This window comes from Trachurus japonicus, chromosome 17 (genome assembly GCF_045865225.1).
Source record: "Trachurus japonicus isolate A0001 chromosome 17, Traja_1.0".
In the NCBI taxonomy this organism is placed as follows: domain Eukaryota; kingdom Metazoa; phylum Chordata; class Actinopteri; order Carangiformes; family Carangidae; genus Trachurus; species Trachurus japonicus.
The window spans coordinates 23,040,941-23,056,717 of record NC_140923.1 but is presented as its reverse complement, the minus strand read 5'-3'; the positions used below and the strand labels follow the sequence as shown (position 1 = coordinate 23,056,717).

The 15,777-nt window shown below is 40.2% G+C and overlaps 1 protein-coding gene across 1 annotated transcript in view; it reads left to right on the top strand.

The window, feature by feature from the left end:
• The window catches only part of brinp2 (bone morphogenetic protein/retinoic acid inducible neural-specific 2), a 311,630-nt gene extending 302,857 nt beyond the window's left edge, over positions 1 to 8,773 (top strand). The window contains exons 8-9 of the mRNA XM_085804094.1: positions 4,665 to 4,971; positions 6,252 to 8,773. Of these exons, the coding sequence (XP_085660220.1) occupies positions 4,665 to 4,971; positions 6,252 to 7,073 (1,129 nt within the window). The 3' untranslated portion in view covers positions 7,074 to 8,773. The remainder of the gene's footprint in view (positions 1 to 4,664; positions 4,972 to 6,251) is intronic.
• Positions 8,774 to 15,777: the final 7,004 nt, after the last annotated feature.

Sequence of the window (15,777 nt, the reverse complement as noted above, 5' to 3'; positions counted from 1 at the left end):
ATAAACAGGCTTGTTTTGTGTTTAAGGCACTCATCTCTGAAACTTGTCTTTGAATACCCTCCGTCAACTTAACTTTTTTAACTCCGAGAATACTTTAAAAGGGAGAGATTTTCTCACCTCTTCAAGTTAACGGGGGAATGAAATAAAAAGAAGTACCACATGAGGCATGAAATGGAGAGAAAAACATTAGCAGTAACACCTCGCAATGCAGAAGTAAGGTACAAAATATTGGGAGTTTCTAACCATGGAATGAAATCTGTGAAACATTTAAAATGCAAAAACAGAAGCGAAGAAACAGAGAAACAAAGTGAGACGGAATACGTATTGTAGATTTCCATTTTATGTCTGCTTTTACCTCGACTCAAATTGAATGAAAAACATGTGTTTGGAGAGCATCCATTGTCCATGCCACATTAAAATCAAATCACAACATAGAGAAATGAGGAGGTATGTTGCATTTTACTGTTGTCCAGTGGACCGCTCGGACCTGCCAATGCTAAATGCAAAGCATGGTCAGTTTTCTACAAAGACGTGCATTGTTCCTGCCAGAATGGAACATAATCAACTGTCCAATTACGACTCAGAGGTGAAAGTATGAGGATTCTGCCAAGAAAATTTCCCTGAGTGTCCGACTGCACAGCAGCCTGCTGCCCAGTCCCATAATGATAAATGTGACTGAACATTGGAGCCATATCCTACAGTAAACTATTGTAATGTTAGAGGCTGTTCAGCATGGCTGTCATCAGCTCATGTCACCAATGACAAGCTCCGCCCACTATCTCACCCCTGGGCTGGATAAAACGTAGTAAAGACAAAGGTGAACTTCACTGTGACATCATAATGTTCTTGAAAACACACCGATCTTTGCTGTAACTCAGGAAAATGAGATGTGACCATGTTTACTCTCACATGGCTGGATGGTACTGGCCCAGTTCATTTTGGCATGGATGATGTTCCTTCTGGCAAATTAATTGTTTCCATGTTTATTTTGTGATTCACTTTATTTGATTGTTGTATTTGTTCTATCATTTGTGCATCTTACAAATGGTGCATTGAGTCTTTCATTGTATAACTTGATGGATGCCTGTGGACTCCCACAACAAAACAATTTCTCATTTTAACCTGATCAACAACGAATCAGCAGCTCAGCGGCACAAAAATAATGACTCATTAATTCCTAATTACTGAAATGTTATTTGAGACATTATTTATGCCCCTTCCTTATAAGTTAAAGTCTTGGCGCAACACATTGCATGATCCACTTCCCATTACTTCAGCCACTGGGAAAACTGTCTTTAAAAGTCATTAATTAATGTGAGGAACAATATTCATACTTCAAATATATTGTATAATAGCAAGATTGTAATCTGCGTTATTTGGAGTATGTAGTATACTGTATGTACCACAGAGCAAAATATGTTTTGGACAAACATTTGACATATGGGCATAGCAGATTTACGTATGTGGGATTACTAATCACCACTCAGTATGATAATGTTTGACTAATACATAATGCTTTATCAACACACTGTACACTTAGCATGTTACTAATACTGTAATAATAATAACTTTATTTACTGTATAGCATCTTTAAAAACACAAGTTTACAAAGTGCTTGACAAAAGCAACATATAAATGGGGCGTTGTTTAGCTCAGTTGGCATTGAATCCCGACACAAGCCATAGGAGATGGACCGCCCAAACAATACAGCAACACAGGCAATACAAGACCCCAACGACAAATTGAGACCAGGAGGACTTAAATTAAAATGCAGGATGCAGTTAATTGTTTAAAATAAATAAAACTGGGATAAAAGGAGAGAGGATGAGATACGATAAGATGGGATAAAGGAGTTCAAATAGAGGAAGGCGTAAAGGGAAAACTAAGAGCGTTTGAGTAAAACTGTGAGATAAAATGAGGCAATAGTGGAGGGGAAGTGACAGTAATTCTAAAAGTAGCATGTGGAACTAAACCAACTGAGGGGGTAAGGGTAAGACAGGGAATAAAAATGATAGGAAACAAAAGGAAAACAATAAAAAGATGATTAAAAAAAATACTACTCTACTGCAGAAACAGGGGAGGATGGGACATTTAACATGAAGCGTTTATTACTTGTGCCCCCTTTGAGCAGACTGAGCTCTGACAGGATACTTTCAGCGGCGGTGAGCAGAGCTGCAGCTCCTCCGAGTGTAGATATGGATGCGGATTGCTTGGACTACAACTGCAGTTGTGTTGTGAATCTATGATGCTTTTTTCCTCAGCTGCACTTTATGTTTCGCTGCTTCTATTAAGATTAGCCGAGAAATCGTCGTCAAAACCACACAGTGCTTTGAATCCGCAGCGAGAATCAGATGTGACAGAATGTGTCGCCAAGACACCGCGGGAGCTCGGGAATACAGCGGCTTCAATACAAGCTCTTATCCAGCACAGCCATGTCAATTCACTGCGCACACACACACATACACAGACACACAAATCCTGCATGTCTAAACTCATCCAGTCTGTCTGAGCCCTCCTCAGTCGTTACAGCTTAATAACACAGTATAGTGAGCTGCTTTAACCAGCTCTCACTAGTCTCCTGTCTAGCTGCTGAGCCGGTCACAGCTGAGGGTGCACCCACACACTCCGGTCAGCACTAATGGGAGAGGGAGGGAGATAGATGTGTGTGTGGGTGGGTGACAGGCACACGCACAGAGCCACGGTGGACCTCGCAGTGGTGACACAGTTGCTGTCTCTATCTTTCCATCTTTTGCTTTGTCTCTCTTTTCTTTGTCACTCATTGATGTTTTTATTTCTTTCCACACTGAGCCGACTCCACTTTATGCGGCGAGAATGTCCCGATGGCTGCTGATGATAGCCGTTGAAAACCAGATTCATTATGAATGGGATTATGTCAAATTAAAAATTGAAATTATATCCCCAGTCTCAGCCCCTGCTACCCAGCCACAATAGCTTTTATTATTGTCCAAGTTTAGCAGTCACAGTTATTTAGGAGTCAGTTCATAATTCATAAAGTCAATTTATATTTTCTGCATTTCCAAGGGTCTGCTTTTTGCCGTCATGTCTGATTCTAGTTAGGCTGCACATGGTGGAAATTTTATTGAAGTTAGCATATTCTCTGTAATAATTAGTATAATATAATATAATATAATATAATATAATATAATATAATATAATATAATATAATATAATATAATATAATATAATATAATATAATATAATATAATATAATATCATATAATATAATATAATATAATATAATATAATTTAACAACACAATATAATATAAGATAACAATAAAATATAGTATAATATAAGTCTAGGTAACCTACTGAACCCTGACTGCAATAAACCTTGGGGTTGGAGTATTAGAAAGGGCTGCAACCACTGGTCAGTGGGCACAACCCTGAGCTACTAGAGAGAATGAAATCATTGTGCATTCTATTTCCTCGGTCTTGTTTTTTGACTCCCCACAGGCAGACCTAAAGATTTCTGCAACACTACAACATAACAAAAGAAACACTCTCTGACTGCACTGAATGTTCTTTGTCTTTAGGGGCCACTGTAGATGCCATGTTGGTGATACTTGAGTGATTAGGGCAATTGGGAAGAAGAGGTGATGTAACATAAGAAGAAACACTGCTGTGTTTTACTTGAAGTTTTGAACCATAAAAAGATTAAGTAGTGATTTTAAGTACTAAAAATCACCACAGTGTAGTTTTACATCTTCTCTCTCAGGTTTCTCTCTGCACTGCAAAAACTCAAAATCTTGCCAAGAATATTTGTCTTATTTCTAGTCAAAACAGATCTACTTAAAATAAGACGCATCACATTAAAAAGTAGCTTGTTTTTAGACACTTTTTACTTCTTTCAAGCATATTTTCACTTGAAATAGGTGTTTTCACTGGCAGACTTTTCTACTTATTTCAAGTGAAAATTAGTTTGAAACAAATGAAAATTATCTAAAAACAAGTTCATTTTTAGGTGATGAGTCTTATTTTAAGTGAAAAGAGATTAGTTTTGACTAGAAATGAGACATTTTTACAATAAATAAGACAAATATTCCTGGAAAGATTTTGAGTTTTTGCAGTGTTGAGCAGGTTAGCGGGTAGAAACTCAAAGAAACCAAGTCCTGCGAGGTGTCACAGTAACATCACAAAGATACAGAAGCCACGACAGCTGATTTCATGGCTCAATTTCTGAATACAGGCTGTGTGCATTTGTGTTTGATTCTTTCATTGTATTGATATAGAATCAAGACCTTCTTTATGACAAAAAAATGTATACTATGACCTTTAAAATGCACGTTTTTGCTGACCTCCAAGTGTGTAATTTCCTACCTCAACATGGCGATGTACAGGGTGTGATTCTGACCATACCCAATTATATAGTGAGCTTTCAGATCTGCCCATGTGTTCTCAATCAAATCAAATCAACTTTATTTGTCCCGTGGCGTCGTAACAGTTGCTTTGAATTTGCAATACATACATACACTACAATAGTAATGGCACACATATCCAAGAAAGAAAAGAGAAAAAAAATAAAGTGCAATAAATAGTTTAAAATACTTATAATACAAGTTCAAATAAAAACATACTGTGTTGGAATATGTTGTATGTTGTATTCACAGCTGTATTATTGTGTTTTCCCTTTCTCCCCTGCAGGTCTGTGGGGTTCTGGTTGAGAAGGGCTCAGTCTCTGCTGTACTGCAACGAGCATGGCGTGCTGGGCTCCTTCTCTGAGGAGGTGAAGAGCTGCAGCTGCCCCGCCGAGCAGCCCACCTGCCAGGGAGCCGTTCCCTGCATTGTGGGCACCTCCACCACCTCCTGCTCCTCCTGTGCCAGCGACAATGCGACCCGATGTGGATCCTGTCACCATGGCAACCTCCTTCATTTCGGTTCCTGCCAGCCGAGCATCGCCGCATCCTTGGACCACTATCTGAACTTTGACTTGGACATGCCCGATGCTGAGGTTCTCATAGCTTTCTCACATTTGTTGACTCTGTTGGTTTCATATGATGTCCTTTAACCCCTGTGGAGAAAATGTACAGTAGCCTTTATTAGACACAGTCATGTCTTCCTTTGTACCTACAGACAAACAGACCTCAGACAATAACAGCAAAAAAAATAACAACACAAACTGGAAAAATCAATGTTTGTTTTGTAGGATGCTACACTGCTGAAAAAGTTCTACAATCTATGACATACTCAAACGTGAAATACCTGTAAATTAACAATACTTATTTATCTCTTTCATATTTATTCCCGATCTTTATTGTAAGTCCTCATGTTGATGACAAAACAAAATGTGTACAATGCATACACACACTTGAGTTCAGTCAAGCAAGACAGATTTTAGCAAGAACACCCGACTATTTAAAAGATTAAATTCCATAATTCACTTTATGTCACTCACAACAATTTGGCTGGTATTGTTTTCCCCTTGTATGCCTACGTTACCGTGACAAAATGTGGTAGGAGACACCAACTGTAGCAGGAACTACCACGGTCAATGTTTGTCACAGCAGAGTTATAGAGTTTGATTTTATATATTTTTTATTGTGTATAGCAGTTATAAAATTTAGATTTTATGACTTTGGAGTTATATATATATGCAAATGAAGGCATCATCACCATCAAGATGTCAATGTGTCATCCCCTCTTCTGAATTATGGTAGATTTTTATTTTTTTTATTAAATGGGAACTATGCAGGATTTTTTTTACCATAACTATGCTACATTTTTATGTTAATTAAAGAGCTTAAGAGTAATTTGGATGGTTAAATAAGTGACTTGTAACTTGCAAGACCAGAGCCACCGACCTGGTGTCCCAGCTCTCGTCTCGGCGGCACCGCAACACAAATGCGCCCCATAACCCGTAATCTCTTGTTTAGGACAGATTAGACTATTAGACTATCATATAACGCTTATATGCTAAAAAAAAAAAACGTTATCCACCTCTTTATTGATTGCTTTCTCACAGGTTTCATTGAAAACAAATGCACATGGCCGGGAGGAGGGTTAGCAAAACAACAGAAAAGAGCATAGTTTCCATTTTAAAGTTGACAGCCAAACCTAAAGATGGTTTTCATGTTTTTATAATATTAATAAAATATTAAGTTTACAACATCAAACATAATATGTAGTACATAATTATGATAATATATAATCATTATTACACACACACAAATGTGTATATATGCTATATGGAGAGTGAGAGATGCAACAATACCTATATCTGTCCCTCTCCAGGTGAAGTACCTGCTGCAGCGACTGGACAGCAGAATAGAGGTCCATGCCATCTACATCAGCAACGACGTCCGCCTGGGGAGTTGGTTCAACCCTGCCTGGAGGAAGAGGATGCTGCTGACCCTCAAGAGCAACAAAAACAAGTCCAATCTCATCCACATGCTGATGGGCATTTCTTTCCAGATATGCTCGACTAAGAATTCGACACTGGAGCCCGTGCCTGCCATTTACGTGAATCCTTTTGGCGGGAGTCACTCGGAGAGCTGGTTCATGCCAGTGACCCAGCCTGACTTCCCTGACTGGGAGAGAACTCGACTGGACGCCGTTGTCACGGCTCAGTGCTACAACTGGACTCTGTCTCTGGGCAACAAATGGAAGTCCTTCTTTGAAACGGTGCACATCTACCTGCGAAGCCGCATCGTCACGGATGATCCGACAGTGAACGAGACTCTCTTCTACGAGCCGTTGGATCTGGACGACCAGACGTCCAACCTGGGGTACATGAAGATCAACACGCTGAAAGTGTTTGGATACAGCATGCACTTTGACCCGGAGGGCATCAAGGATCTGATCCTCCAGCTGGACTACCCCTACACGCAGGGCACACAGGACGCTGCCTTCCTGATGCTGCTGGAGATGAGAGACCGCATCAACCGCCTGTCTCCGCCGGCGCCACAGCCACTGGACCTGTTTTCTTGTCTGCTGCGCCACCGGCTCAAGCTGTCAGCCGGAGAGGTGGCGCGCATCAAGGATTCTCTGCAGTTGTTCAACTCCAAGCTCCCCAACGCTTCTCCTGAACCTGAGCTGGCCCAGCTGTGCAGCTAGCTATCTAGCTCAGCACAACCAATCAGGTTCAGGAGCGATACCGCGCACGGAAAATGAGTTGCTGCTTCAGGGACCTTAACCTTGAACTAAACCCTGGGGGGGTTGAGGCCCTACAACTGTTGGCTTTTTGGACTCAAACTGTCCGGATTAATAGAACACACACCTCTGAAGGCTGACTGGGCTTTTCTTACCGTCGCCCTTGGCTGCTTTTATCTGGTGTCACATTTTTATCCACAAGTTACAAGAGGGAGACTCGAGTCCTTTTGTGGAGAAACCACCGACACATGGACTCTCTTTCAGAGGCTCTACTGTACCAGCCTGGAGGCTTACGTTTTTGCTGTTACCGCTCCGCTTTTGACAAACTGGTTCGAGCTGAGTGACTCCCTTACACCGATGGGTTTTGTGAATCAGAACCTCAGAGGGGGCCGATGTCATTAAGTATATCTGAGAACTGTACCTTGCAAAGATGAGGGCGATTTTGATATGTAAAGAGGAACTCTTACGGCGTCTTCAAAACCCAGTCAGTGGAAAAGGATTCCCCTCTTTTCTATGCCTATTTTCTTTGCCTCTTGGGGGTGGGGAAGGGAAAATGGGATAATATTATATATGTGGTGAATGAGTTGTTATGTTATGCTTAATAGTTTAAAATTTGATAATCCTGAACCCTGTTACTGTCTTTGAATATTTCTTTTTAATCCCTGCCTTCCATTTTATCTGGCATTTGAACACTTGTAAGTATCTACGCTTAACATTTGAGTGAGAAGCCTGTTAGTGATGTTCTGTCCTTGGTGGTGTGTCTATACCCAAATACGGTTTAACACATCAGCAAACTGAATGGCAAAATATCTTCAATGTTGAGTTTTTGACTTTTTTTGAGCTGAAAAATCATTAAGAAACCTTCTGATGTGGTAACAAAAAGGTCTGCAGACAACAACGCTGTAAATAATGCTCCATCTAACCCCCAGGTGTGGACAAGTGCACATTGCTTTTTAGATAACCGAGTGCAAAGACCAAAAAAATGTTTATAACAAAAACAAACTCATGCCTTATATGGAGATTCAATGTTAAGATAAGAAGCACATTTAGGTTTTTGTGTTTGATTTCCCAGCAAAGGCTGTGTTGCTTTTTATATTTCAGTATTTCTACCAAGACAGAACAACAAACACATTCTCCGGAATACGTGGTAATGTAGCTTTTTTCCATGTAAATGCCAGTCACACTTGTTTTGATTTGGTGTTGTGAAACTTTGAGTCACTATTCACAGTGCACACCAGTACTTGCATAGTAATGTAATTGTTCTGCAAAATCCTTCTATTGCCGATCGGACAAAACCTAAGTAACTGATGACACCTGATTGATTTTATTATACTTTTAAAAAGAAAGGTTTTTTCGGTTTAGTCTCAGGTCAACGAAAACTGGTTTGTTCCTTTGTGTTTCCATTCGTTTGTTTGAATCGTTTTGTTTAGTTTTTACACGTGGGTCCAGTATTAGGCTGTGGCGGTTACCACGGCGACCGGACTTGCAAAGATTTCTACAGGGCAGTGATGGTACATGTGAGCTTGAGAACTAAGCAGGATGACACTTGATATGATTTTAAAAATTACTTCACTAATTTCTCACTGACAGTCAGTAAACCTTGTATGTCATTTTCAGCAGTTCTTCTGTGCTCAGCTTGCTTAAGTAAAAACAAAGTGGTTTATCTATCTGGCATCCTCTTCTTTGTTTCAGAGAGTTATTTCAACCCCTCACTGTTACCACATGGACAAGAAACACAGCAATGTCTTACAGAGCCGTTTGTCTTCAAGGTATTAGGACAAGTTAATATCTCTTCTAATGTCCTTGCTTTGTAAGGACTGAGTCCACATTGAGCTGGGAAATGCAGCTGGAAATACAAGTGACCTCGCACTTTATGAAACGTCAAGTTCAAATTCAAGTTTAATGAGCACAAAGTCACAAAAAAAACCTCCGTGCTTAGTAATTTGATGGGTAATTAATATTAACTCTCACTCTATTAGTTCATTGTATAGGCCTATATTTTTAATCAGGCTAACTAAATGCAGCTCCCAGGGCAGAAGTAATTGAGTTTGGTTTTGGCCTTAAAATGGATTTACTGGATTTAGTGTTTGACTTTGGACATGTGTTGGTCTCGTCACTTACAGTGTTTGTTCTCATCTCTGGCAGACTGATTTGCTCCCAATTATCCTCACACAGAGAGCGAACTTGTTTTATATCACATATACTGACAATTACAAGTACAAGTGCCAGTAATGATTATTGTCAACAATGTGTCATGCTACAACCAAGCGTCCTTTCTTTGTCAGCAGGTCAGTGTCTCTCCTGGTCAACGTCAAACAACATAAAATAATAATAATCTAATATCCAGGAAATGACCTCTACTGACACTTTAATGGGTTCTCTTCTGGCCTGTATCTCATCCCTCCATCAAGTTTTGTGTAAATCAGTAATATATTATTTTTATGGGGTCTTGATGACATACAGAGCAGCACATGCAGGTGGAAACATAACCCTGATGGAGGTAAGAGCTTTTCTCGCTCAAAAGGAAAAGTTACACTCAATGGCCTGATTCTCCTTAAAGGGATAGTTCAACATTTTGGCAAATTGGCCCATTGCCATAATCCCAATAGTTTTAGGAGTAGGTTCATTACCTTTAATTGTTAGTGCAAACTATTTTTAGAACGGCAGAGCAGAGCCGTTCTACGCTACAGAGGCTAATGGGATTTCTTGGTTTCCCTCCTCAAACTCATCAAATACAAAATCCAACAACTCCAAAACGCTCTTGTGGACAAGTAGCATACTTCTGAGCAGCTTGCGGCTCTGCTCCGCTGTTCTAAAAATAGCTTGCACCAACAATTAAAGGTAACGAACCTACTCCTAACAGGGATCATGGCAATGGGCCAATTTGCCAAAATGTTGAACTATCCCTTTAACAAAATGCAACAATTTGACAGGGTGTAGTTTGTGGTGCTGTTGAATTATATTGTTATACCCCCAAACTTGGATCTACATGGTATTTACACAGCTTCAAAAAAAACTGAACATTATGAAGGTAGGATTGTTGGATTTGACTGCACTAATTCTACCCAATAATCCCTCACTATACATGACAGTAGGGATGCAGCCTCTAATGAAGCCACACTGAGACATGTCAGGAGAACTGGTGTAATTCTGTGCAACAAAAACACCAGGCAGCTGCAAAAATAGCCACTGAAACTTCAATGCCCATGGTGTCAAGCTTGTTTCCATTAAAAAAGTTACCTGCTTGTCTGGTTGCCCATAAAGTTGTCTTGGAGCATTTCTGCCTGTCACCTGCTATAGTCTATAGTTTTTGACATGACAATTATAAACCTGAATTCATTAATTAAACTGCAGATGGTTTTGGACTATTGTAATGACCAAGAGAATGTGCACTATGATGCCTGGAGTCGTGGACATGATGATAGCATTTTTAGTATCTCCAAAGAGAATTCAAACTTGACAAGAGACATATTTACACTATATTCACTCTGCCGTATCCACATTTGAAACTCACAACTTCAGCCAGTGCATCAGAAAGGGGATGGCAGTACTGAATGTGATTGGCCGTGACTGTAACTGTCTCTAACATGCCCAACATGTATGATGTTCTACTCTGTTCTCCAGCGAGCCAACAGTGCACCAGGCAAGGTCGTGGAAACACCAAAATGCCTTTGGCTCACCTCTGGCACACTGAGCTGGGTTCATGTAAATAGAGGACTAAGTGGGTCTCAAACCATCTGCTTCTGTGAATTGTTAACCTGAGTGTGATTCATAGAATCTGATTCAAATTCTAATATTCGCAGTAAAAGACAGAAGTGGATGAAGAAAGCATAAACTGTAAACCAATTTTAGGGAAATTACTAAAAACCTTGTTGTGTCTTGTGCAAAGATCTAAATGAATGAATGAATAAATAAGTTTATTTCGGTACATTTCAAGGCACAGAAAGGGTGTAAGCAAATGTTAGGTTTATTTACACCTACCCCTTTTTTCACACTTTACAAGATGATACTCATAAAAAAATGCAAAAGCAAGAATAAAGCACAAAAATCTGAAATGAACCGTATCTTTAACTTTATGTCACAACAAAATAAAGAATGGTGCAGCGCACAATTCAAAATTAACAGTATAATATCAATAAGCTTTATTTTCCATATTGTAACAAGAAATTACATAATTTAAAGCAGAAGTAAGCGATCCGGTCGTTTTGGCTAACTTCTTGTCAGCCGATGGAGTTAGCAGTCCCCGCCCTCGTCCCTACGTCACCACATTCACGCGCATCCCTTGGCTGCACACACAGAGAGGACTGCCCCTTTATGTCGTTCTCTCTCCACATTGGATAAAGGTTGTAGGATACAAGGAAAGTTTTCTCCTCGGCTTACAGCAGAGCAGAGTGACTGACAGACCCGTGTTTCAGACCAAACACTCTATATAAGTGATTGCTGTCGGAAGATATAACTATTTAAGACTTATATGAATGCAAACATTCTGCTTACTTCTGCTTTAAATAAAGTCTTTTAAAGCTGGCTAGCGTGCTGCATAATTTAATATTTATCTCCTTAACAGATACACAATCATTTTTTTACATTTGTAAAACGTCTTTGGTTTGTCAAACAGTAATGTTCCTCCAGTCATATCTGGTGTCTCTCACTTTAAACAGATTTTGTGCATGTGGAGGGAGAACTTTGTTTATAGCTTTGTACATGGTTTGTATTGTAATGTAATCACCTAAGTCCTTGAATTTCACAATGTTCAAACAGATAAATGGGTTGGTTGGTTGTTTGGTTGGTTGGTTGGCTCGCTGTAAGGTTTTTTTTACTGATGATTCTTATGGCTTTTTCTTTTGCCACAAAAATATTGAATTAGTGTTTGTTTTATATGTGTTTCCCCAGACCGCAATGCAATATATCATATATGGAGCTATTAATGAGTAATATAAGGTGGTTAATGCATTTTGAGAGAGGAAATCTTGGGCTGTGTACAGAACTAAAATAGATTTTGACATTTTGGATTGAACATAATTTATGTGTGATTTCCAGCTCTGCACCTATGGGCTCATCACTGTTCTTAAATGAGTTACTGTATAGCAACTGTATAACACAACAACCAATGAATGAAATGTTGATGAGAAAACCATGGGACAATATGAAAGACACACACACAGTGACAAACACAGAGAATTATCATCTGAGTCTGCAGCTCCCATGAGAACACTGTCTGGTCTGTAAATCCACTGTTTTGGTTCACTCTCCCCATTCTCTCCAGCATAGTTGGCAGCTGTTTTCAACTCTAAAAAAACTCCACTGTACACCACCTGCTTAGCAGAAGACAGAAAAGTAGCTGTTAACAGAAGGGTGCATTAAGCAGCTATTAAGATCCGAGTGAGTCCCACAGGGGCTGGTAGGGACCAAAAACAGAGCTAAAAGAGAGGAGATATTTAATTTATGTTTGCCAGGAGGTCAGAGAGTTGGATGTACAAATGTACAAATGTCAACAATTTCACCATATCAACTAAAAAGGTAATATATTTTGTGTTTCCAGCTCTAGTGGTTAAAAAAAAGTCAGTTTCTGCAGGTTTGATAAGTGCAACAGAATATTATTTATATATTTACAGTGTTGGCTTAAAAGCATTTATAATAAGGAGCTGCACTTTGCAAATACATGGTACAGTGTGAGTGACTCATCCTCATTGGACTTGTGTCATATACAGCACATGCGCCTGGGACAGAATTTTTTGCAAATGCTTTAGTAAATCCGGCCCTCTCTCCATCGCCGTAAAATGGATGCATAAACTTCCAATTACCCTCTGCCCCTCATAATAAGATGAATGCCTTCTAATATACCGAGTGCAGTGTTTTTTTGTAAAGATGAAAAGCCAATTTCCTGGGTTGTCAGGGAGCAAACAAGAACCAAACGCACACTGTCACATTACATCAGGCTGCTGGTTTATCTGCTGGGGGAAGCAAGAGAAGAACAGAGAGAGAGACAGGGAGAGTGGCAGGGACAGGGGGACAGGGAGACAGGGGGGGAGAAAGAGTGCCTCGTTGGCCAGCTTGAGCTGCCAGCATGTTTTTTTTTTTTCCTTCCTCCATAATGAGGTAGGGAAGGAGTCACTCTGCATTGGGTTAATAAACAGTTATTCATCTTCAGAATGGCACCCAGGAAACAGGAGCGGGTTTGCCCTTGGGCTAATCTTCAGGCCAATGGAAGACAGCCAATTCATCAGAGCACCATTCAGACTGCATACTACAAACTTTTCTGGACCTCCCAAAGAAGCGATGGGGAAGGGAGAGAAAATGAGGGTGATTGAAGAGGGAAGAGATGACACAGAGGGAGAGATGGAGGGACGATAAGGTTGAAGAGAAAGCGGGAAAAGGAGAGAAAAAGGTGAGAGGGGCTGGGCGGCTAGTCTGGGGAGTGATTTATGATGTTTAGAAAGTAAGACTGTTTGAATTAATGAGGTAGAATTGGTGAAATCGACTGGCACATGGGCGTGTGTGTGTATGTATGTGTGCTGCGCGTGTACCTGTAGGTCATTTGACGTAGTCATCAATAACAGTCCAGATTGCAGGGTTTGAAATTACTTTCGAATTACACTATTACAAATGTATCCAGAGGAATGATTCATGTTTGGAGACAGTGCGAGGGGGAGATGGACATTTAAATGCAAAGTTGGAGAGTGTTTGACCTTCGCTGAAGGAGGCACGGGCAAAGTTGTTCTTATCTTAACGTGGTTGATTATAACGGCCGCATCATGGCTGGCAAATCTGAAATTCAGGACCTTGTCAGTTTCATGACAGCTTGTAAAAAAAATAAAACACCAAAAATAAATTATTCCCCATATATTGCTTTCCAAGACTCACTTGGCAAACTCATTCATTACCTCTGACCAAAAAAAGACAAGGTCACATTACAAATTCACTCGTATTGCAGCAGACTTTCTTTCTTTTTTTTTTCTTTGTCAGCATTTTGAAGACATGAAAACTGCTTGTTAGCCCTGGCAGTGTTACAGTATGTCCCCAGCACCATGCCTCTATTTAATAACAGCTGGTGAAATAAATCATATCAGCACTCTTTCTTCCCATGCATGTGGCATATTTGTCAAGGCTGTACTCCATTTCCCTTGCACATAACAGACAAGCAAACAACTTTCAAAGTTGCAGGAGCCCCAATAGCACCACTGTTAATTTCAACAGTGGAAACTAAAACAAAATAATAACACAAACTGAATGAATAGTTACTGTTGAAAACAAAAGCATGCCATTATTGACCATATTCACAGTGTCGCCATCTTTCCTTATGTCATCACTCGGAGTGGGTAAACAACTGCTGCCTCCCTGGCTGCTAGCCGTACAAACGTCGGGAGTCTGATAAACTGCTTTCCTTTCATTGCTTCCCGGTACATTTGGGTCAAACTGATTTGAATTAAATTAGCCGGCATAGCTGCAACTGCTAACGTTAACGGTAACATTATGTGACGGTGTTGAATCTTCCCAACCGGAGTGCCGACATAAGCAAAGATGGCGACGCTGTGAATATGGCTAATAGTGAATTAAAGATGTAGAAATGTTTTTAACCTGATTGGTCAAACAGTATTCCCTGAGGTTGATTTACCTACTTGAGCTAACGTTAGCTAACCTTAGCTAAGGTTAGGTAGCTTGATGGAGTTCTTGTCTGCAAATTGCAATAGCTAGGTTTTCTCATAAGACGAATAAAAAAATGTCTTTTTCAAACCTTGATGCTTCCGTCTTCTTCAGAAGACAGGTGACCACACCTATAGCTACTGCTGTCAGTTTGCTTGAAAAGGCCAAAATCATCCATACCGAAAGCAACAAGCACCAACACTGCCTGTTGAACCGTGTTGAACCTTGTTGCCAACTCCTCAGTAAGGAAAGTCCCTATTGGCTGACGTAAAAGTTGCTAGAAGTTGCTAAATGACGTCATTACCTCCGCGGGTGGAGACAGCTCCGTGACACTGCTGTGTGACTGACCGCCGGTGAGTGCTTTGGGACGGGGGGCGGCCGGCTCACAGCGCCCGTGCACGTTGAAAACAGCAGTGATAACGTGCTTTCAGGTCCAAGTCTCCAAACCAGAAACGTTTGTAACAGCACCAGAAAAAGCTAGATTTGTCGCTAGTCGCTTTTGACAAAAAAAGTCACCAAGAAGGTTTGGAAAGTCGCCAGATTTAGCGAGAAAGTCACCAAGTTGGCAACAATGCAGATCGGCTCGGGGTCCACTATTCATGCACACATTAATATAGTGTATGCAATAAACTAACCCTAGATGTGTGAAAGCTCTCTGACCATGAGCCAATCTAACAGGCATTTCTTATGTTTCTTATGCATTTCTCTACTTTTTAAAAAACTTTATTGAACATTGTTCATCTGTACAAACCCTTTTTTTTTCAACCTACAACCAATCATGATTACTGTATGCGTGACATCACCTGTAAACGCAGGATCCCAAGCCGATCTGGCAGCCCAAACACATCCAGTACTTACACCGGGACGAAGGGGCATACATGCTGTCATACACTCGGAGCACTGTCCTGAAGGAGTGGACTAAAAGCAGTAGGTGTGGTCATTTTGAAAGAAAAAGAAGAAAAACTTTGGTCAAAAGATTACCTCTAAATTAAATCAAAATCTCCAAATTAACACCACAAAACCTTAA